Below are 22,389 nucleotides of genomic sequence, written 5' to 3'. Positions count from 1 at the left end.
CACTCTTTTGCCCCTTTGTTTTTGGCAGCCCTCACTATGTTACAGGGATGAAAAGGTGGGCGATGAAACGACGAGAGGTTTAGAGGCTTCCAAATGAGTGGAGCCAAAGATGGTTCATGTTACACAAACATATGAAGCACAAAATTACTTCATAGGGGGGAAAAAAAAAAAAAAACATTAAATAGAAAAGCCCAAAATATCACCTGAAAACTGACTCACCAAATGGTAGATGAATAGAAAAACAAATATCACAAATACTCAAAAATACACAAATATCAGGAGATTGAAAATGAAAATTGCCTTCGATTCCATTTCATCATCAAATAGAGCCGAGCAATTCTCCTCATGCAGACGTCACGGTTCCTTTTTCACACAGCTAACTAGTTCCAGACAGCGTTTACTTGGGGCCACTTTCCAGTACATAGACAGGCCCCAACCTCTCCGTTGGGCACCCCAATGTTTTCGTGTCAAGTCAGCAGTGAGAGGGAGTAATGAAGTAGTGGAAAGCATCAGCTGAGGTCATGTGCTGACAAATTTGCGGCGCCATCAAAAGGAATAAAGAATGGTTGCCTTGACTTTGGCCCGGACTTGAAAGTCGAACCCAGCTGCGAAGCGGAGAGCGCAGCTAGCTTCCAGACTTGCGCTCGCGTACCGCCGCCGCTACTGGGAGTTGTCCCGCTCCGTGGCACCTCCCGTCTGTGACGGCTCCATAAGAGCCCAGCTTTCCAGCATGCGGCGGGCGGGAGAAGGAGCGCTGGATGCCTTTTCAAACCGCCAGAGCTGTCATTATAGTCTAAATGTAGCACCACACAAGTCCTGCCAGCTCCGAAAGGTATAGCGGTTAAGTCTTGTTGCTTACTCTTTACAGGACCGAAGGAAGAACTAAAAGCCCTGACCTGCAAACCAAATGGATCTTTTTTGAAAGCCAATCCTGACTGACATTTGGCCGAATGAAATTCTGATATGCGATTAATCGGCAAATGAATTTAAAGAAAACATAAAATGTACAAAATTGAGGTCATTTTGTGCCTCATGAATTACAATCAGAACATTTGACTGCTAGACAATACAGTGGTACCTCTATTTACGTACGCTTATACTTATGAACTTTTCGAGATACGAGGCGAAGCCTCAGGATTTTTTTTGCATCGATTTACCAACCAATATTTGACTTCCGATCCGACGCCACCTTGCACAATAGAAATAACAGCCACAACTACAAATAATCAACACTATCAAAAACAATGAATTGATCCATGGCATGTACTACAGTGATGCAATGTAAGTGTGAAGTTCTTATGAAAAATAACAGCCACCCTGTACAATAGAAATAACCGTAACTACTATAACTAATCCAATTTCTCGTGGAATATGCGCAGATGTAAATAGCGCTACGGTTCCCCATGCAAGTTATTATTCATAAAGAAACACTTTTCGAACAATGCTAGTTAAAAAAAAAAAAAACACTCCATGGCGCGCACAGTAATATCAGCGCATAAAATGTACAGGTCACATGACACCAGTTCCTCTCGCCAGTTAACCACAACAGAAAAAACTGTAAATAAGCCACAGTCAAACAATTAGTCCATGGCATGTGCAGTTATATCCAATCTAAGTGTCATATAATGAATACGATAGCACTATGGAAAACAAAAAACTAGAAATAATGCAAAGAAATAGTCCATAGCATTTGCAAACGTATTCAACGTAAGAGTCTAATGTGATGGTTCCTCTCGCTTATTGCTACACCTTGCACAATAGAAATCACTCAAAGTAATCCAGAGAGACAAAAAAAACGGTTCAGAGCATAAAATGTCACTACGGACAACCCAAATATTTGATCTTAAGACGCATGCTTACAACAGTGCAGCGAGCTATACTATTCAGGTCGTCACATGCATCAATCACATGGATGCATGCAAAAAAAACAAAAAAAAAACAACCTGTCATTATACGAGGAGAGCAAACACGGGCCGGGCCGCCTCTGAGCGGTCGCCGGCTACGCTAGGGCAAACCTAAATAGACTGCATGCGGTTTTCCGACGCAAAGCCGACGTCCGGCGCTCGCGCGTGGTCATCAGGTGGCGCCAAAAGGGGCCACGAAGGCGTGGAAACACGAGCGGGAAGGCGACATTTTTCATTTCGCCGTGTGTCACTCACCCTACAGCGATGAACTCGGTGGACACACATGCTGCATTAGAAGTGTACATATTGGATTTGATGCTTCTTCCTGGCCTCGCTCGTTGGTGAACATAACCCCATGATACTTCAATTGGGGCAGGATCTCATCGCCGACCGGAAGAGGGCATCTTTTTACGACTGAGAAACATGGTTTCAGAGTTGGAGGTGTTGATTTTCATCAACAACAGAGCAAATGACATGGCCATTACATTTGGGCACCTGCAGTGCACCTGCTGAGCTATGCAAAACACTCAAAACGTGACACACATACACGCACGCTTCGTTTGTGCCTGCCTGCCTGCCGTGTGTTTTTCTTAACGTATCACAAAACTGCGCAGGTATGTTCTCCATGTGTGCACACACACACACATTATGACAAACATTACAAGCATTTGAAAGCCTTATCAGCTCCGCAATCGAGCTTCCGATCAAATATTTGTAAAAACAACATACGAGTCGTACGAGGCACTATCAATTCAATGTCAACCAACTCCATCAGGCAAAAAAAAAAATAAATAAATGCATTCAGAAAGTTGGCAAAACAAGTCAAACATCTGAACGCACCATTGCATATGATGCATTCAATGTAAATACGGTAAATTTTATGTACAGACATGTTACAGTGTTTGGCTTTTTTTTCCCAATGATTCTAAATATGCTACATTAAGCCTATAATTTAGGATAAATATGCTGAATTAGGTGTAATATTGACATAAATATCAGATCTTGGAGGTTTGTAGTCATTGAATATGATTCCAATGTACACATGTGATGTCAATATGCTACATTATAGGGAAATAAACATGAATACTGATGGAAATACTATCATTTAATGTCATTAAATATAATGGTCCACAAGTGACAAATCTGTGGCACAACAATTGAATGTTATGTACATACTGTACAGTTAATTGGAAGACTGAACATTATGTTACTTTGGTATTAAATGTGATGTATCTCTGGTATGTTAAGAGTTGTATACATATGAAATATTATGGAAATGAGATTAATTGGCGGTCTGGGCATTAAATGTGACGTCAATACGTTACATTACAAGCGTAAACAATACAATAAACAAGAATTACGGCTCTTAGCAGCGCCACAATCGGGCCTCTTCAATTCGAACGTTTGGAGAGAAAAAAAAAAAAAAGTTGTAAATATCCGAGATTTATAAGACGCTTTCGATGCAGTAGTAGTCTGGTCACGTTAAAGCAAGAAGAAGCGCAAATCAAAAGGAAAACCTGCGCACCTGAACGCACCATCGTGTTTTCTGTGTGTAACGCCGGAAGTAGTCAACCCTTTACTTTAAAGAAGAAAAAAAAACTCCGAAACAACAAAGTTTCTTTGCACCATGCAAACCACTACATGCGTGCACCCAACGCGCACAAACAAACACAAACAGAAATTTGATCAACTTTGTGTTAGACAACAAAAAAGTTGCCAGTGACAATGAATTCCACCAGATAGGAGCCATCTTGTGACCGCATTGGGGCAGCAAAGTCGTACCATCTTTACACACGCACACAGGCATGCACGCAGGCACGCACGGACGCCTGTCAACCTCCGCCAAGGAAAAGTTAGAAAGCAGCGTGTTTCGAGACACTTGACACGTACTTGGACGATCTCCCCCTCGGCGCTGATGGTGGCTCCAGCCTTGGAAAAGCGTCCCTGCAAGCCCGTCGTGTACGTGGTGTAATCCCCGTTGGCGCTTGACTCGAACAGGACCACCTCCACATAGGCCGTATCCTTGGCGAGGGCGACGCGGGGCTCGGCGGCCAGCACGGCGGCAAGGAAGAGCAGCGCCGCCGCCGCCGAGGAGCCGGGATGGTGGTGCTGGTACTGGTAGGGGTGGTCCCGCTCCGAGCCGCCCCGCCACGGCCCCACCATCGTCGGCATCAGCAGCAGCATCGTCCTGGTAGTCGTCCTGGTAGTCGTCGTTATCATCTCGCCGGCTGTCTTTGCGGCGCCGAGCGGAACGGCATGTCCGACGCGACGCGGGGCGAGAGCGTGGAGTGTTGCACCGAAATGACTTATTTTTTTTTTTCGAGGGGCGGGGGGGTGGGGGGGGATAAGGAGCGAAAATGTGCGGAAACACACCGGGGGAGCGTGTTTAGTTTACCACTGAGAGTCTGTCAATGACACTGGCTGGCTGCTGCTCAAGCCGCCTCCCCCTCGCCCCCCTTTTCACCACCCCTTTCTTTCTCACCCCTCCCTCCTTCTCCCGCCCTCCTCCACAAAGCGTATCTCCTTTGATCTCAAATACAATCTCAAAAATCTTAAAAATAAATAAATATATATAATATAATATATATTTTATATGAAAAATATAGAAATATTATATATATATTATATTTATATTTATATTATATATATATATATATATATATATATATATATATATATATATATATATATATATATATAATATATATATATATATATATATATATATATATATTTATTTATTTATTTACCTTTTTCTTCGCTCCTTTCCAAAAGGCTTTTGGCCCCGCCCCCTTTCATGCTCAAGTGCCAGTACAGTAATCCCTCGTTTATCGCGGATAATTGGTTCCAAAAACCACCCGCGATAAGTGAAATCCGCGAAGTACGTTCACCAAGAAGTACTGGGCAGGCTAACGAGTTAGCGGAAAGATGCTAATTCGCGATCGTGCTAACACGCGAAAACGGACTTCTAAAGGAATGTAAATGAACATTTGGAGCAGTACTATATTGTCCTAAAGCTTAGAGACGTGTTTCCTTAATTTATAAGTTTTATTTTGACTTTTAAGTGTTTTTTTTTTATTTGAAAAAAAAATCCGTGATGTAGTGTTTTTTATCAGGTATTCTTTGTATTAGTGGCCTGCGATTGGCTGGCAACCAGTTCAGCGTGTCCACTGCCCGTTGACGGCTGGGCCCGCGATCCCCGTGGGGACAAGCAGTACCGATAATGGAAGTATTTGTGGCTTGTATCAGTAGCCTCAACATATCTGATATGTTATTAACACCCTTGAAAATGGCTTAAAAGAAATTGGCTCTTTAAAACAACCAAGTCAGATGACTTGTATGTCAGAGTTTAAGATGGCAATCTTCGCTTTGGCTGTCGCTATTCCAAACATTTGATTGAATTCATCTTTTTCGTAATTCAATAAAAAACGTTTTATGAATAATCCCATCACTGAGCACAATCGACTTGACTTTTTGGGTAACACTGCCATCTTCTGCACATCTGAATAGGACACAATTGTTGCAACGACAAACGCTTGTGTTTTGATCATCATCTATCAACGCTAGGCTATGCTTGAGTTCAACAAAATTTCAAGCTCAACTATGACTGACTTTTGTCTTACGGTATTAACGCTCAAATAGGCTAAGCTAACTAGCACACTCAGTGAGCATCTCTTCTACCTATAATTGATGTCAACATTCCCAGTGGAGTCGGAGTGGTGACATCATGGTAAACATGCAGCATAGCACAATGTCATCATGAGAAAAGTATCTAACATCATCAACCCGGGCGGGGAGCCCCAATAATGCGCCCGTCCATCCTGCCCTAATTGCTTTATGTCATGGACATGCATCCTTGTGAGAGGCCCCTTCTTCATCATCGTCATCTTCATCACCATGATTCTGCCTTCAAATATAACGTCAGTTGCAACAATGAGTCAATTGAGCACTTTGAAAACGTACAGTCCTAAAGAAAAGTGGTCAAGGGTAATTTTCTGTACATTTATTAAAATGCGTGCATTTTAATCAACGCAGCCACCTTTTAACAAAACAGAGCGACTGTCCAGGACGTTCATTGCTAGCATGCATGCGTAAAAATGATGAGAGTGAGTGAAGTGAGAGAGGGCTTTCTTACATGGATTGTCTTTTAAGAATGCAATATTTCATACATTAAGATTATTGTTGTTAATTATTAGCGGCAGTAACATCAATGGCGACCCCGGTCATGAAGGTGGCGGTGAGAAAGTGGTCTTGAGGAGGAGGCACAAATTGCTGTGGTCTCAGAGAGGGAGAGAGAAAGAATGGAGCAACTTGTTATTGCAGCCTGGTGATCCTGAAAGGGGGATCCTTCCATCTGTGGTCCCTTCTCAAGGTTTCTCATTTAGGGTTTTTTGAGTTTTTCCTTGCCCTTTTGGGAGCCCAAGGTTAGGGGATGCTTTGAGAATAATTGTCAATTGATTGTCTATGTGAAGCCCTTTGAGACTGCTTGTGATTTAGGGCTATACAAATAAACTTGACTTGACTTGTTCGTGCCATATTAATTGTTGTAGTTGCTAACTTCAACCACTCGAGGGCAACGTGAGACTGCATCACACACAGTACAACTTGCCTGCCATCTCCACCACATAGAAATCTCCTGATCAATTATGTAAACAATATATGACTATTATATACAGAGTAATAGATGCTCATGATGTTTGTGTTGTCTTGTTTTTTTTTTCCCCACTCCCTTGTTTTGGATCTAGGGAAGCAAGTCCATGACAAGCCCTTTTATTGTTTTCTAAATGTCCTATCCTACTCTGTGCATTAAAAGAAACAAGATTTCAGAGACCGTTACCCAAAGATACTGTCCTCTTACAGCCGGGCCCCCTCTTGTCTGCCCTGTAGGAAAATTTGTGTTGAGCAAAAATGAATGCATGGTTGTTTAAAATATGATATGTGCATTTGCGCATGCATACACACACAACGGCCGTGGGAAGGCCCGGCGAACAACATCCTCGTACATTGTGGGTCGGGGGTGGAGTGTGAAATGTTGGGAGAAGTAGGGTAAACAAAATATGCCCCAACCCCCAAATTTCTCCAGCTGGCTGAAGTCCCAGGGCGTTGCCACTGCTACACAAACTGCTGTGGTTTAAACATGCTTGACCTGACTTTTGTTTATTGAGAGGGTGGCTGTGTGTTTTATGCCTATTTATTCAAATCAACAGGTTTGTTGTCAACGTAAAAATGATTTTCAACTTCCTACCAGTCAACTGTAGAATAGATTTGAGAATCCTGCTACTGGTCTGTGAATCATTGAATGTTTTGGGGCCTAGAAACATGAAATAAATGCTAATTGATTAAATATCCATATTTATGTGCTCATTAGTTAGCGTTTTATCAATTAGAGACATCCATAAGAAATACAAAACTTTTTTCCTAAGTGAAACAACTAATACTGCGCTCAGCTAAATCAGTAAAAATGTGCCAGACCGTTGTCATTTTATCTCTCAGAGACATCTACTACACATGAAAGGCCTACTTTTTCCAAAGTGAAATAACATAAACCATTTAAGAGTCACTATTTAGCATTTCATGTGTCAAATATGTCCTATGGGTTATTTTGTAATAGTTTAAATGTAAACTTGGCAGTGCGACTAGTTAAAACAAAACATTTTAAGTTCCCCTGAGGCATGAACGCAACAAATGAGTTGTTTTAGTGTGTCACGGAACAGAGACTAAGACATCACAGACGTCATAAGAGACGAAAACACGTCTGTACTTGGAGTTCGGCATTTAAAAGTACTTCATAGTACATCAAACGGCAATGTTTCGCTGCCATTAGCTCGACCGGCAATCCTCAAAGCTTTGAAAGTTTTGTGGACTTTGTGCCTTTATGACCTTGCAAGTGCGTTCTCACTGCAAACTGTTAGTCCAACTGTACTCAAAGCTAAAATAAAAAAACAAAGAAAAAAAAACATTGACATTTTGTTGTTATTTGTACTGTGAAAAGATGGAAAAAAACACATGAAATTGTTACAAATTTTCTCCCTTTGTAATTGGTATTATTGTGTTTATTGTTGACTGGATTATTTGTACAGAATTGTTACAGTATTGTTGACTGTTATCCTTTTTTTTTCATCTAGTACAAATTCCACTTTGTATTTACCAGGTTTTGGTATTATTCATTGTAGCTAGTACCTATGTATTTATTTACTATTTTTGCTATTTTATTTGTATGTGTGTGTTACTAGTTCATGCTATAGTTGATTAAGTTGGGCACTTTTTTTGCTATTTTATTTGTATGTGTGTGTTACTAGTTTATGCTATAGTTGATTAAGTTGGGCCCTTTTTTTTCCAATGCTAGCTTTTGTGATTTTTGCATGTTTTTAAATATTACTGTAAGTTTAACTTGGATGTGCTGTTTAATTATACTTTACTTTTTTCTTAATGTTCGTAATTGCTTTTGGTATTAATGTTTGTAATTTGTTTCTTTTGTCTTGAATGTTTCCTATTTTCTTAGAACATTTTTAGGATCCATTTGGTACTGTTTTTATTTGAATGATCTATGTATTTGAATGAATTTGTTATCTGGTACATTGATTGCTTGTGCAAAGACTCACTTCAGTGTCATAAAATGGTTCCTCATCAGCCTTGAAACGTTTGATACAGCAGCAGCTGTGTTTCACGCTATGACTAAGGGACTTTACTTCATTCCACTGCACTCGAGCGGAGCAAACACTGTTACAAAGTACTTACTTCCCTGTTGAATGTTCATCCTCGTACAAATGGACTGAATCCAAAGCTCTGCAAACTTGCCAGCTTGTTTTAAGTCTTTGTTTTCAAAAGGCAGGCATCTTACTGAGCCTCAAACAAACTTCATGGCTTTACACAGAGCATTTTTATTTTGTGAATGTGTTTATTGTACTTAATGATGAATGTATCTGTTTATTTGAAACTCTTTGTTATAATATGTATGTTTCCTTTTAATCTACATTTTTCACAGCGTGCTTGGTATCCATCCACCTGTCCAGGAAAGAAATACCCAGATGATGCAACACTTTTTATTTTGTTAATGTGTTTATTGTGCTTAATGATGAATGTGTCTGTTTATTTTAAATTCTTTGTTAGAATATGTATGTTTGCTTTTAATCTACATTTTTCACAGCCTGCTTGGTATCCCACCTGTCCAGGAAAGAAATACCCAGATGATGCAACACTATTAAACCCCCCAAATAGTTTGCATCGTATTGGTCTAAATCCGCTACACCAGATTAAAGCACTGTTTCCGGCACACACAAAAACGCGTAGATAAACAAGATCAACGGAGATTTGGGGTTATTTTAATGATTGGGGACAAGATTAGTTTATGCCTTTTGTAAAAGGCTAAAACTTAGAATGCAAATGAGGTAAGCGTCTTGTCCAATCACAGCCCGTAAATTCAGTGACGTCCACGTCTTTCCAGCCTATCAGGTATCACCACGATCGAGGAAAAATCGCCGACACTGCTACTCAGTCTGTTAGAAGAAGAGTACCACCGTGGCCGTAAAAGAAATTTGGGCCATCAATTATTTGGAGACAGAGGAGGATATCGTGCCGACATGGTGGTGGTAACATCAACGAGCGGAGGCGCCCACAAACTGCTTCTCATCTCCGGGAAGCAGAGGGGCGGCACGTCGACGGCGAGTTTCGGCCGACCCATCTCGGTCGTCCTGCCGTCCTCCTCGAGCCAGGCGTCGTCGGACTCCGAGTCAAGCAGCTCGGCGGTGCCGCCGGTGCGCAAAAGACAGCGGCTCACACACTTAAGTCCCGAGGAGAAGGCCCTGAGAAGGTTTGCTTTGAAAACATCTACTTTTGTTTGTGTGGAATAGACATGTGGGTCAGTCGCAGTCCTATAATGTTGATAAAATACACAAAATGGCGGCGATTTTTAGCCCAAGCCTAATAAAGTAATACCCTCTTGTTTCTTGCGTAATTTGTTTTACGCCGAATATTTGTAATCATTCATCAAAGCCCAGTTATACAGATTGGCTTTCAATACTTATGGAGTTGTATTTGTCTGGCTCTTTGCTTCATTTGTTTTCCTACAGTGAATCAATAATTTATTTAGCTTGGTGATCGAACCCGTTTGCCTCTGGTTGTGTCAATTGGACTTTAAAACTTGCTTATCTGGCCACAGTGAATCCGCCTTGCGGGACTTTGACGTGCCTGCGTGGCAGGAACATGGCTGACTTGCAGTGATTCCGCAGCACGGCGGAAAGAATGCTCTCACTTATTTTCTTGACCCTCCTCCTCCTCACAGGAAACTGAAAAACAGAGTTGCGGCTCAGACGGCCAGGGACAGGAAAAAAGCCAAAATGGGCGAACTGGAGCAGCAGGTCCTGGAGTTGGAGCTTGAGGTATTTTCTTTTGGCGTTGGTTGCAATTATGCAGCTGGAAGCACTCTTGTCAGTTTAATGACCCCCTTGGCTTACTTTGGTGTGTCACCTCGATCCAGAGTGAGCAGGACAAACTTGTATTCTCATCTGCATTTCTTTTGTAGAACAAAAAGCTTCACATTGAAAACCGGCTCCTCCGGGGGAAAAACAACGGCCTGCTTACTGAAAACGATGAGCTGAAGCAGAGACTTCATTTGGACGCCTTTGACTCAAAGGAGAAGGTGCGACTCTTGAGCGCAAGCAAAGTTGACGATTCGGAACGTAACACAAATCAATCTCTCCTTCGTCCCCCCCCCCTTTTTTTTATGGTTCAGGTGTTGGTGTCCGATGGGAATGACGAAAGTTTGGGAATCGGGTTTTCTGAGTCCGCAGCACTCAGGCTACGTGTGCCTCTGCAGCAGGTGCAGACCCAGCAGTTCCTAAACCTGAAAACGTCCCAATGGATACAGATGGTCCTGATGCTGCAGACAATGAGGTAAGTGTCAAATCACAGCCAAAGGTTCCAATTTTGGCAGGTTCAATAGAAAGCTCTCACTTGAACTCTTCCAATGCAATCTAAAATCTAAATTCTCTTCTCGCCAGTCTGATCTGTTCCTGGGCATTCTGGACATCTTTGACCCGGAGCATTTCATTCAGTCCTGCGAGCAGCCGTCATTGCTCCTGGTCAGCGGAGGCGATCCACTACCCGCCGCCGCACCTGCGCCTCTGGGGACCCCATCAATCAAGCTGGAGACCCTTAATGGACTGATCCACTTGGATCACATTTACACCAAGCCAGCAGAGGTGGCCACGGAAGACGTCAAGGAAAGCGACGACAACAACCTGACGGCTTCCTTTTCCGTCGCCGAGGTGGTGGTGTCGGAGGACGACGTCTGCATCAAAGACGAGCCGGAGGAAGCGGTCATCCCTACGCAAATGGACGACTTCCTCTGCGATGCTGATGCTGCAGCCGCAGCCTCCTCCTCACCCGCCCTCGGCGGCCTGGATAAGGAAGCCTGCCTGGCGGACGCCTACAGCGACTCTGGATACGAGTGCTCCCTCTCCCCTTTGAGCGACATGTCGTCGTCCCCGCTGTGCTCCGGCAGCCCCTGGGACGACATGTTTGCCACTGAACTCTTCCCCCAGCTCATTAGCGTGTGAACGCCGCGCTCACAATCGGCCATAACGAACGGATCGAACGTGTATCGCTGGTGCCGAGCTTAAACCTCCTGTTACAATTGGGTTTATTTTATGGTCGGTCCACACCACGTGGGTTGAATGTCTGAAAGGGTTAACAGCTGAAACAACGCACGTCGTTTTGGGGGGGGGGGGGGGGGGTCTCTGGAAAAGTGATCATTTTGGAGGTTGCAAACATTCCGCCCGACACCAGCGATATATTAGTGCTATTGGTGTTTCTGGCCAAGCACACGATTAGCTCCCTTTCACTTTACAGCAGGTCTGTAGCGCTCGCCATGCCGCAATGGCTCATGGGAGATGGAGTTCGCTTTTAGATTGCTATCCAGTATTGTAAATGGGAATGGATTGGGGGAAGGGGGGGTCATTCAAATATGAAATACTATTTATTTGTGTATTCTGCTTTGGGGTCGCTGTATACAAAAAAAAGCTTCAAAATGTTGCCAACTCTCCTTGTTAAGTCTTCATTAAAAAATAACCTCTGTGTTGCATTTTTTCGTCTTGGGTTTCATCACTGCATCATGAACATTCAGATTTTTAAAAAGGTTTTAATGAAGTACGTTATTAGTGATGAATATCACTTTTTTTTTTTTTTTTTTTACACTTTTCTAATAATTTAAAATAATTTCTTACTGTATTTTTGGTGTAATCTGGTCCTGCTTGTGTGAGGTGATATGCTGGCATCCATTTGGACTTTTTCCTGTATAGGGAAAAAGTGACTTAATGTCTGGCAAATAACAAATAGACATAATTAAAAGGTCACATTCAATAAATGACCCAAATAATGATTCATTCAATCCAAAGTTGAATGGAACAAATGTAGCGGCAAGTTTGCAAAATGCAATGTTTATGTTGGCACGCTTCCTCTTGCCTTGCGTAAGTCACTTCTGGGAAGGAGGCCGGCTCGTGTTACGTAACACGGCTAAAATAACAAAACATGATATGCATGTCAGTCAAATGAGAAGAAACAAGGCTTAGTTTCAGCATTCTTGCTGTCAACTATCTTGTAGCTTTTAACTTACTCTCTGGTCGGGTGGGCCGCCCAATTAAGCTTTCTTTCCCCTCCGGAGTGAACGTTAGGTGCCGGAAGCAAAAGGCTCTCGCGAGCTGCCAGTTAGGTCTGTTGCATCATTTTCTCATGTCATTGATCAACTTGCTTGTCTCCCTTTGCCGTTGCTCATTTTAAAGGGGACAAGATGACCTTCATTCAATTAGTTCGAGTCACTCCAGTTCAACGATTGAGAAAACCTTTGCCACCTCCCTCTTTCTGACACACACACACGTTTTAAGCTCAGTCTGTTTTGATTCCAATATTATTGAACATGTTCAGTTTTATCCTAAACCTTCTAAAAATGGATATGAAACTTGACCTGACCTTAACTGTTAACAAAAATGCCAAATATCCAGACTATTTATAAACTACATTCAGGTTTTATTTCTTTATCTATCTATCTATCTATCTATCTATCTATCTATCTATCTATCTATCTATCTATCTATCTATCTATCTATCTATCTATCTTGCTCGACTCGACTCTGGCGGAGCTTGAAGGCAACAAATAATGACCTCTTTCTGATGATTCGTGAGATAGTTGAAGCGGACAGGCTGCCACATGTACAGGAAATGAAACCATAGTAACTGGGCTCTTGTGTAATATGTGACGCACTTCCATTCAGCATCACCCCAGAAGCCCTCAGCGTGTCTTGCTTTGCCTTCATCGAGGCTTTTATTTAGAAACATAACATTCCACATGATTATTCTTGGAAGAAGCGGTAATCGTCTCTTTGGGCACCATTAGATATGTGTACCTAATGAAGTGTCCTGCTCAGATGGGTTGCGTCTTGTGTCACGGTGACAATACTTTGGCGAAGAAGAATAACAGATTTGTTTCTTATTCTTAGTTTGTTAGGGACTGTGCCGCCTCTGTAAACAAACAGTGCAGCATCTGAATAAAAGTGGTATTAGAAATGTGTTTGTGCCATCATCATAAAACAAGGAGCATTGTTGCTTTAATAAGCCGCACATAAATGTGTTTAAGCTCAAACTGAAATACTTGGAAAGGAATTGAGATGATTTGTGACTTGGCTTTTTTTTTTTGCAAGGTCCTCTTTAAGTCAATTAATTGCAGTGTACACAAGTAGGACCCAACGATTGAATTTGAAGAAAGAGTCAACGGACTCGGAAGAGCAAATCTCCGTCGGCCGCTTTGGTCCAATCGTCATTTACCTCGCGGCTATTTTTGTCAGCGTGGCAGCTTTTTCCTGGAGCTCGTGTGACAAGTCGCGGTGAACCCGGGGCGAGCTGACATGTGTCACGACGACAGCGATAAGCCTGCAAATGCAAAACGAATGAACGCACAAATCTAATTTGGTTACGCTTGAGTGGCGGAATATACTACGATGCAAGTGCAGCACGTTTCTTTGAGTGTTTACATTGGGCCAGAGGAGTTGGACCTCTGCACAAACATTGCTCGCCCTGTGTTCGTCCAAAAGCATTGCAACATGTTGGATAAGATCGAAAGTCAATATTGGAGTTTTTCTCATAAGCCGCAGAAGGAACAGAGTTAAAAGAGACCACGAAAACCCCACGAAAACCCCACGTGGCTTCTTCATAAGGCATCATGAAGCCATGTAGGGTTGCCGTACTTCACCAAAAGAAATACGTACATGTTCTTTATGACTGTGTTTTACAATAGTTTAAAAGAGTTTTGTTAGAATTTTTTTTCTTCCATCATTACGTTTCTTTTCTGCAGTTTCTCTATTTTTCTTTTGATATTGTGTGAATTTTCTGAGGTTTCTTACATTATTTTCTGATGGGTTTTTTGATCCTAAAAAAAGTTTAAACTTTAATCTTTCATGATATTGATTCAGTTTTGTCTAATTCTTTGTAAATCTTTTTTTGAACAGTATTTCATGCATTAATGAGCAGGCTTTTTTTTTTTCAAATGTTTCTGACTTTATGCTTTGTATTTGTTTTCTAAAACGTATTAAATATATTCTAAAATTCTGATCATTTCATCAGTTTTTTTTACTATTATTTGTACATTTACATTTGTGTTTTAAGTCCCCATTTGATTCTATTGCATTGGCTTGGTTCAGAACGTGCAAGTGTACCTTTGTAAATAAACTTGACTTAATTTGTCTAATATTTACACTGCTTTTGAATATTTTTGAATAAGTCTCGACGTATTTGTCATTTCCCCCACAATTACTTTTTAATGTATTTTTCTGCTATCTGTGCATTTTTTAATACTTCCTATTTTTTGAGCGTACTAGTTGTAATTTTTCCAAATGTAACCAACATATACACTCACATTTTCATTAAAAGGTCATTCTGTTTTAGGTCAACAACAATTTGTGTATAAAAAAAAAAAAAAAGTCAAAACAAAGTAAAACTACTCACCTTTCTATTGATGATGCGTGAAGGCAGTGAGTCAACTCTTTCCCCAACACTTTATGACCCAACAAGTGCAGAGAAAAGTGAATTGTAGTCATAATAAAATACAGCACATGTATATAGCGCTTTACTGGACACTCGGAAAAGCTTAAAAGTGGATGGATACATTTATTTTACTCATGCACACAAACATGAGGTAATTGTAAACTAGCTAGCCACAGCTGCTCTGGCAATTGGCTAGCGATGAATGCAGGTTGTCTGTACTATAGCGCCCCCTGCAGGAAAACCTTGAGTAGACTACGTATACGTTCTAAAACAACTTTAAAGTTGCCGTCAGCGAGCGCAATTAATTGCCAAATCTTTCAACATTTTTATTCTTTCTACACTTGATATCGTTCTGCCCTTTTAAATTAAAAATAAGTGAACATAGTTCTTTTTCTTCTTCGGTGGTGGTTCACTAGCGCTCGAGAAGCTGCAACGTCATACGGACGCCATCATGTCACTCATTTGTTTACTTTTTTTCCCCTATGATTTAAACAATCCTACAGGGTTAAAACTCAAATGTCATAGCCTAAATGAGCAGGACGACATTTATTCACCATTGCATCATTTTGTTCACGACCTTAAACGGGACCATTACAAGGCCTTGTGCGTTTTCATATGCGACACCATGTTAGCCTGGACACAGAATCTCCTGCCGCAAAGCGGGCATGGAAAGTCTTTTCCTGTCGTGTGTATCCTCATGTGTGTCACCATAGCGCCCTCTTGAGGGAAGGTTTTGTCGCAAATGGAACAGGTAAAAGTTTTTTCCAACGCGTGCGCTTTCATGTGCCATTCCGGCGTCACCTTCTGAGTGAATGGCTTATCGCAAAAGGAATCTTGTCTGTGCGAGTGAATGTCATCGCTTAAATTTTTCTTGCAGGAATTTTTTTTCGCACAAATCGGGCAGACCAAAAGTCCATCAACGGTGTGCGTCAAAGCACCATTTGAACGAAACCTTTGGCCGCAGACGCAGCAGCTCACAGCGTTGTCTCCGCCGTGTTTCCTCATGTGCGCTGCCAGGTGAATCTTTCGAAAGAATCTGTGACCGCAAACCGAGCAGCTTAACAGTTTCTTCCTGGCGCGGGTGCCACGATCGAGCGGTAACCAGTCAGGCGAATTGTCATCATCTTCGCACTTCACCAGGGGGGATCTTAGCAGCAAGTTGCTGATGCTGGAATCCTCCTTTTCCTCTTTAACGTGGGAAACCTGGGGATGCTCCAATCGGGAGCTTCCCGCATGTTCTTCTGTCAGGCACAAGAAACAAAAAGTCACATTGTCCCAACCCTTAAAGAGGAAGTCAGCTCAAACCTTTCCTTTACAAATGTATGTTTTTACAGTCTACAGTGAGGCACTAAAACTAATCATCTGGTTAGTGACCTAAATCATTTTGTTTTCTGAAGTACTTGTTTGTCACTTTGACGCCTCATCATCTCACCTTCAGAGTCGGTACCGCTCCTTAAATGATCACCAATGTCGTCACTGTCGGACAACGGAGCGAACAGGTGGTCTTCTTTGGTCTCTGTCATCATCTCTTCGCTTTTCATGGGGACATCTGCCTCCTGTTCTTTAACCTGGAGGGGCTGCTGATGCTCCAAACTGTTGGTGTCTCCCTGTAGCTGAGGGGAAAGTTCTTGTCCTTGGTGACTGATCAGTAACTGGACGTCTGCAGGGCACAAGGAACAGAAACATAGCTGGGATTACGTGATTGTCTGTTTGGTCCGAATAAAAGCAATCGAGCGCCTATCTGTTCATTTTATGAACCGCTTTATCTTCATGAGGGTCGAGGATGCACCGGAGCCTTTCCCGGAACTCGCGGTGGACCCAGAACTGGTCCATTTGTTTCTTTTTAATGACTTTGTTTTAATGACTAGTATGATCCATCGTTTGGTCATGTACAGAATGATTTAAATTCCCCTTTTCTATCCATATATTTCATATCGTTAAAGGAGCTAAAGTGAGTCAATAGATATCTGCAACTATTTGAACGCACCTTGGATGTGCGACAGCGGTTGTGTCTTGGAAATAGATTCGAGTTGTCGTCGTTGTTGCTCGGTCTCCTCTCGCGCTCGACAAAGTTGCGCCTCGTATGTGGCAATCGTTTTTTCAAACAGTTCGAATATTTCGTCGGCAGCCGCAATTAGTCGCTGCCTTACCAAAGCTTGTAACATTCTTAATGATTTTTTTTTTTTTTTGCTCCTCGAATTTGCTTGTATTTTTTTCTGCTTCGTCGAAAGTAAACGCACGTTGTCCCCTGTTCTTCTTCGGTGATGGATTTTTTCTTCTTCTGTGGTGGACGCCGCTACAGCCAGATTGCAGCAGGATGGAAGCATAAAAGGTATTATTTTGTTAAGACGTGTGTGTTGATACCTTTAACATTTGACGTGCATATTTTAAGAGCACCCAAATGTTCCAACAGAACAATGCCCGTCTCGTACTTCTGCTCCCCCTCAACCCAAAAGGCGCGTCCCGTGGCCGCAATCTTGCCTCAAGAGCGAAAAGAGGTCAAAGGTTGAGCGGTGATCGTGTTTATTTTCAAAGCAAGAGACACACAATGCGTAGAACAACACAGCATTCAAGTTGCGGAACAACCAAAAGGTCAAGGGGTATACTGTGTGGGGAAAGTCAATATTGTCTCTTAACCATCAAATCAATTCGTCAGATTATTTAACCCCACCTTGATTTGACGAGGCTTCATCACAACAGCAAAATGCGATTTATGAAGAGATGATTCCTCAGGCATTTAAACTGCTTGTGCTGTCTGCTTGATTGTTTTGCACAGATTTTATACTTTTTTTTTTACATGCACAGAAAAAAAAAACCTACTTGTGGGATACTTGTTTGTGTTTCCGAACGTGCGCGTTCAAATGAGTCTTCTTCGCAAAGCTCGTACCGCAAAGTGAACATGAGAACAATTTCTCCCCGGTGTGCGTTGCTGTATGCGCAGTCAAAGCCACCTTGAGGAGAAAACCTTCGCCGCAAATGGAGCAACTGAAAGGTTTTTCTCCCGTGTGCGACTTCATGTGCACGTTCAAATTGCTCTTTTGGGAGAAGCTTCTCTCGCAAACGGAGCAACTGAAAGGTTTTTCTCCCGTGTGCAACTGCATGTGCACGTTCAAATTGCTCTTGTGGGAGAAGCTTCTCTCGCAAACGGAGCAACTGAAAGGTTTTTCCCCGGTGTGTATCCTCATGTGTCTCACCATGGTGGGCTTTTGCGTGAAGGATTTACCGCAAATGGAGCACGTGAAGGGTCTTTCGCCGGTGTGCGTTCTCACGTGCGTCACCATATTCACCTTTTGAGCGAATCTCTTTCCACAAACAGAGCAACTAAAAGTTTTCTCTTTGTGCGTGCACATGTGATTGATCAAGTTACTCCTGCGGGAATAACATTTCCCGCAAACGGAGCACGTGAGAGGTTTTCCTCCCGTGTGCGACCGCATGTGCACGTTCAAATTGCTCTTGTGGGAGAAGCTTCTCTCGCAAACGGAGCAACTGAAAGGTTTTTCCCCAGTGTGTATCCTCATGTGTGTCACTATGGTAGCCTTGTGCGTGAAGGTTTTACCGCAAATTGAGCAGGAGAAGGGTCTTTCTCCGGTGTGCGTTTTCATGTGCTTCATCATATTCACCTTTAGAGTGAATCTTTTTCCACAAACGGAGCAACTGAAAGTTTTCTCTTTGTGCGTGCACATGTGATCGTTCAAGTTACTCCTGTAGGAATAACTTTTCCCGCAAACCCAGCACGTGAAAGGTCTTTCTTTATGTTTGCTGTCATTTTCACAGTCTGCCTTGCTCTTTGAGGGTCGTTTCTTGTCGTCTAAGAGTTTGTCCGGTGATGAAACACCATCATGACGCGGCATCGTCTCGGGTGGTTTATCTTCGTCTTCGTTCTTCACAACGATGACGGTCAGGGCCTCCTCCTCCTTCGCTTCCTTCTTTTCAACATGGAGGAACTGTGGAGCCTCCTCTTGCTCTTGTATAAGATGGGGGGATTGTGGACCTGCCCGGTCCAAACTGGAGCTTCCTCCCTCAAGTTCCTCTAGACCAGCAATCGGCTGCTGAATAGCTGCAAAAATGCAAATAACACCATCGTGTTACAGTTGTTTAGGCTTCTTGTGATATTTTGTGAATGTGAAACTCATCTTTCATTTCATTTCATTTGTTTCCTTGACCGTTTTTTTTCTTATTAATTGAAGCATGCATTGTTTTGCATAGCAGAAGTGTATGTATATATTTATTACACTGCTGTATGATATCATTTTTGACATTTAAAAAAAATTGCTACACAAAGTATTGTTTTAAAGGAGCTGGAACGGAATAATGGCATCTCAATGTGACAATGAAGGCCAACAGGTAGTTTTGCTCGTAGACGAGAGTTTATGTCGATATAAAAAATGTTTTAAGGACATTATGATTAACCAAAGACAAATTTTTGCGTTAAAATCCACACGTACCTTCGTCGGGTCGCACCACCACGTGTGCCTTGCGAACAGCCTCCAGTTCTCGTCGTTGTCGCTCGATCTCTTCTCTCTTTCGGCAAAGTTCTTCATCGTACGATGCGATTGTTTTTTCGAATAGCATGAATATTTCGTCAGCGGCCGCAATTAGTCGCTCCCTAACCAAATCTTTTAACATTTTGATGATTTTCTTAGTTCCTTTGACTTTGCTTCGTTTATTGTCGTTCCGTTTTGAGATGAAGAACACTTGCGATTTGCTTTTCCGTTTCGATACTAGGCACACTTCCGATAGGTTCTTCTTTGATGGTGGTTTTAAAGCAGTTGATCATGAGCTGCGTGAGACGTGCGCCATCCCGTGGCGAACTTGCTGTACTTAACTCAAGAGAGCAGACGGAGAGCGCTGTTGCCGTGTTTATTGCAAATAAAATAAACACAAAGTGTCACTTATGGCGGTACGTATAAAGAATAAAGATAAAACCAAATCATTTTGCAGATTTTTCACTGAATCCCTACACCCCAAAATTCTATTTCATTGGTTGGCTTCCACCATCTTTCTCAGGTATCATAAATGAGGACAGAGCCAAGAAACAAAATATTATTTGCCAATAATTCAAATACCTCACCAAATAGATACAACGTGCAATTTAATTTTTTTTACTTCCACTTATTTATACGTGGAGCAATACACACCACATGACAATCAATGAACTAATAATAATAAAAAAAATCTTGAATAAGAGTTGTAAAACAAAACACCAAAATAAAAAGCAACAGCATCATAGGAAATGAACAATAAACTACTGAGCATATTTAAACTGATGAGAACTTTAACGGCGATTGAAAAAAACACATACAAAGTTGATTTGAAACACAACTTTCCATTTTAATTTAAAACATTCTGAGTGTCATTTAGACCCGTGTGTGATCTCATGTGTTTCATCATGTTCACCTTCCGCGTGAACCTCTGACCACAAACGGAGCAGCTAAAAGGTTTTTCTCCACTGTGCGTTCTCATGTGCAATACCATAATGGACTTCAGGTAGAATCTCTTGTCGCAAACCGAACAACTGAAGGACTTTTCCTCTTTGTGCGTACGCATGTGTATATTTAAGTTGCTCTTATAAGAAAAGCTTTTCCCGCACACCGAACAAGAGAATGACTTCTCTCCGGTGTGCGTGGTCATATGGGCAATCAAAGCTACTTTCTGAATAAAGCCTTCGCTGCACAGCGAACAACTGAAGGGTTTCTCTGCGTTGTGTGTCTGCATGTGAGCGTTCAGACTGCTCTGGTAAGAGTAACTTTTACCACACACAGAGCACGCAAACGATTTCTTCCCGGTGTGTGTGGCGACGTGCGCAATCAGCGCCACCTTTCGGACAAATTTGACGCCGCAAACGGAACAAGCAAAGTGTTTTTCACCCGTGTGCGTCCGCGTGTGACGCGTCAAACTACACCTGTACGCGTAGCTCTTGCCGCACACCGAGCAGTTGAAGCGTCCTTTGCCCGTCCCGTTTTCGGAGAGTTTGTCGTCATCTGTGTTGTCGGTATCTGCGATGTCGTCGCTACGGGACAGCGGGGGACTTCGGCAATTGTCAGGTAGGGCGTTTTCGACATCTTCAGCCTTAACGACCACGACGGTCAGTGGGAACTCATCCTCTTCCTCTTTGACATTGATGGGCTGTGCATCGTTCTCGTCATTAACGTGAGGGCGCTGCGGATCTTCAACTTCTTCTTTGACTCGACAATTAATTCGATGTTGGGCATCTGTAGGACACAAGTTTTAAAAGAAACCAACAAATGATGAATTAGAAAACATTCTGATGATAAGTGCAATAACAGGAAACATAAAATGACCCCATACAAAAAAACAATACTGTATGAAATATACAACATGGAAGGATAGCGATATATTATAACCTAGTGACGCATAATGTAAATAAATAACTTGGGGCAATGAACCACATGCTGCTTCTCCAAGAGACAAGGTTTTTCACTTTTCACCTGGAGTGTGGCTTACAGCAATTTCCCTGTTATGGAACAAATCAACATGGCGAAGAAAGTGAAAGTTTTTCTCTTTATTTTTAATCTACCGGTGTAATAGAAAATTACAATATGACGCCCAAACGATGTATTGCGATTGTAGAACGCAAGGAATGAAACATTACCATCGATGTGTAGCACAATTCGAGTCTTGGAAACAGATTCCGGATGTCTTTGTTTCTCTTCGTTCTCCTTTCTTACTTGACAAAGTTGTTCCTTATCCGCTTCGTCCAACTTTTTCCACATTCTTTGAGGTTTTGCGTGCAAAACGGTTTGCTAAATGATACCAAAGCGCCGTTGTTCAGGAGCCTTTTTTCAAATGACGATTGCCGCCCGACTAATGGCGTCACAGCGTTTCGCCACGCCTGTTGTTGTTCAACGGCGTTTTAATTGTTATTCTAACACTCTATTGCATTTAGCTTAAATATGATTTGGAGATTTAGTGTGATAAATTAAGAAAAGGTTTCTTAACGTTTGCCGCTGTGTAATGGCGGGGGGTGCTATTAGTCATATTGCGCAGGCGCACAACAGACTGCCATTATGGAAATCTACGGCACGTCTTTGTGGACAAAACACGAGAAACCTAACGCGCCAAACTCGGTGTAATTTTAAAACAGTGAATAACAAAAGTAAAAACATACGCTGCAATTGAAACAAAGTGATGTGCCTAAACTCAAACATCAGAATAATATTATGCAAATATTGGTGACAAAAATATGGATGTGTCCCTACCTACCCCAAAAATTGCATTAGTACAACAATTGAAAGGGAAAAATCTTTTTTTGAAAAAGTAAAAAGTATTTAAATAAAAAAGGATTGTCATATTAGTTTAATCCATATAATCCGCAGAATAAAATAGGATTAATAAAATGCAGTTCAATAAAAAAATTAGAGCTCTGTATTCACAAAATCTCACCACAATTTTCAGAAAGTTTTTTTTTTACAATCTTTAATATGTAACATGG

The 22,389-nt window shown here is 41.9% G+C and overlaps 5 protein-coding genes across 7 annotated transcripts in view; 1 reads left to right on the top strand and 4 right to left on the bottom strand.

Moving 5' to 3' along the window:
* The window catches only part of znrf3 (zinc and ring finger 3), a 33,909-nt gene extending 29,595 nt beyond the window's left edge, over positions 1-4,314 (bottom strand). For both annotated transcript variants that reach the window (XM_085910802.1, XM_085910801.1), the window contains exon 1: positions 3,795-4,314. In XM_085910802.1, the coding sequence (XP_085766928.1) occupies positions 3,795-4,124 (330 nt within the window). In that variant the 5' untranslated portion in view covers positions 4,125-4,314. The remainder of the gene's footprint in view (positions 1-3,794) is intronic.
* A 5,037-nt stretch (positions 4,315-9,351) lies between these two features.
* On the top strand, positions 9,352-11,985 carry xbp1 (X-box binding protein 1). Its single transcript, XM_085910828.1, has 5 exons — positions 9,352-9,714; positions 10,186-10,282; positions 10,426-10,582; positions 10,687-10,796; positions 10,904-11,985. The coding sequence occupies exons 1-5, from the start codon at positions 9,485-9,487 to the stop codon at positions 11,459-11,461; spliced, it is 1,152 nt and encodes a 383-aa protein (XP_085766954.1). The 5' UTR covers positions 9,352-9,484; the 3' UTR covers positions 11,462-11,985.
* A 1,783-nt stretch (positions 11,986-13,768) lies between these two features.
* LOC147058334 (uncharacterized) lies at positions 13,769-17,390 on the bottom strand. 2 transcript variants are annotated; one of them, XM_085910818.1, is made up of 4 exons: positions 16,924-17,390; positions 16,369-16,596; positions 14,898-16,177; positions 13,769-13,826 (listed from the first exon to the last, which is right to left on the bottom strand). In XM_085910818.1, exons 1-3 carry the CDS (start codon positions 17,261-17,263, stop codon positions 15,528-15,530), a joined length of 1,218 nt encoding a protein of 405 aa, XP_085766944.1. In that variant the 5' UTR covers positions 17,264-17,390; the 3' UTR covers positions 13,769-13,826; positions 14,898-15,527. The 2 variants fall into 2 exon arrangements, with proteins under 2 accessions (XP_085766944.1, XP_085766946.1); XM_085910820.1 differs by having other exon boundaries at positions 14,898-16,174.
* A 71-nt stretch (positions 17,391-17,461) lies between these two features.
* LOC147058333 (uncharacterized) lies at positions 17,462-19,726 on the bottom strand. The gene is made up of 2 exons (XM_085910814.1): positions 19,382-19,726; positions 17,462-18,993 (listed from the first exon to the last, which is right to left on the bottom strand). Exons 1-2 carry the CDS (start codon positions 19,560-19,562, stop codon positions 17,753-17,755), a joined length of 1,422 nt encoding a protein of 473 aa, XP_085766940.1. The 5' UTR covers positions 19,563-19,726; the 3' UTR covers positions 17,462-17,752.
* A 63-nt stretch (positions 19,727-19,789) lies between these two features.
* On the bottom strand, positions 19,790-21,962 carry LOC147058332 (uncharacterized). Its single transcript, XM_085910824.1, has 2 exons — positions 21,550-21,962; positions 19,790-21,148 (listed from the first exon to the last, which is right to left on the bottom strand). The coding sequence occupies exons 1-2, from the start codon at positions 21,668-21,670 to the stop codon at positions 20,268-20,270; spliced, it is 1,002 nt and encodes a 333-aa protein (XP_085766950.1). The 5' UTR covers positions 21,671-21,962; the 3' UTR covers positions 19,790-20,267.
* Between the last annotated feature and the right edge of the window lie 427 nt (positions 21,963-22,389).

Source organism: Syngnathus leptorhynchus, chromosome 4, assembly GCF_054491065.1.
Source record: "Syngnathus leptorhynchus isolate UIUO chromosome 4, UIUO_Slep, whole genome shotgun sequence".
Lineage (NCBI taxonomy): Eukaryota > Metazoa > Chordata > Actinopteri > Syngnathiformes > Syngnathidae > Syngnathus > Syngnathus leptorhynchus.
The sequence above is the reverse complement of the archived record's forward strand: the minus strand, read 5'-3'. Positions and strand labels throughout refer to the sequence as shown.

What these genes read in the sequence shown, in the direction of transcription:
- LOC147058333 (XM_085910814.1), bottom strand. Translation starts at nt 19,562, where the DNA reads ATGTTAAAAGATTTGGTTAGGGAGCGACTAATTGCGGCCGCTGACGAA. An exon ending in GGTGGTGCGACCCGACGAAG is followed by an intron (nt 18,994 to 19,381) that starts GTACGTGTGGAT and finishes GCATTTTTGCAG; the next exon opens with CTATTCAGCAGCCGATTGCT.
- LOC147058334 (XM_085910818.1), bottom strand. Translation starts at nt 17,263, where the DNA reads ATGCTTCCATCCTGCTGCAATCTGGCTGTAGCGGCGTCCACCACAGAA. An exon ending in ACCGCTGTCGCACATCCAAG is followed by an intron (nt 16,597 to 16,923) that starts GTGCGTTCAAAT and finishes TGTGCCCTGCAG; the next exon opens with ACGTCCAGTTACTGATCAGT. An exon ending in GAGCGGTACCGACTCTGAAG is followed by an intron (nt 16,178 to 16,368) that starts GTGAGATGATGA and finishes TGTGCCTGACAG; the next exon opens with AAGAACATGCGGGAAGCTCC.
- xbp1 (XM_085910828.1), top strand. Translation starts at nt 9,485, where the DNA reads ATGGTGGTGGTAACATCAACGAGCGGAGGCGCCCACAAACTGCTTCTC. An exon ending in TCCTGGAGTTGGAGCTTGAG is followed by an intron (nt 10,283 to 10,425) that starts GTATTTTCTTTT and finishes TTTCTTTTGTAG; the next exon opens with AACAAAAAGCTTCACATTGA. An exon ending in CTGATGCTGCAGACAATGAG is followed by an intron (nt 10,797 to 10,903) that starts GTAAGTGTCAAA and finishes TCTTCTCGCCAG; the next exon opens with TCTGATCTGTTCCTGGGCAT.
- LOC147058332 (XM_085910824.1), bottom strand. Translation starts at nt 21,670, where the DNA reads ATGTGGAAAAAGTTGGACGAAGCGGATAAGGAACAACTTTGTCAAGTA. An exon ending in AATTGTGCTACACATCGATG is followed by an intron (nt 21,149 to 21,549) that starts GTAATGTTTCAT and finishes TGTGTCCTACAG; the next exon opens with ATGCCCAACATCGAATTAAT.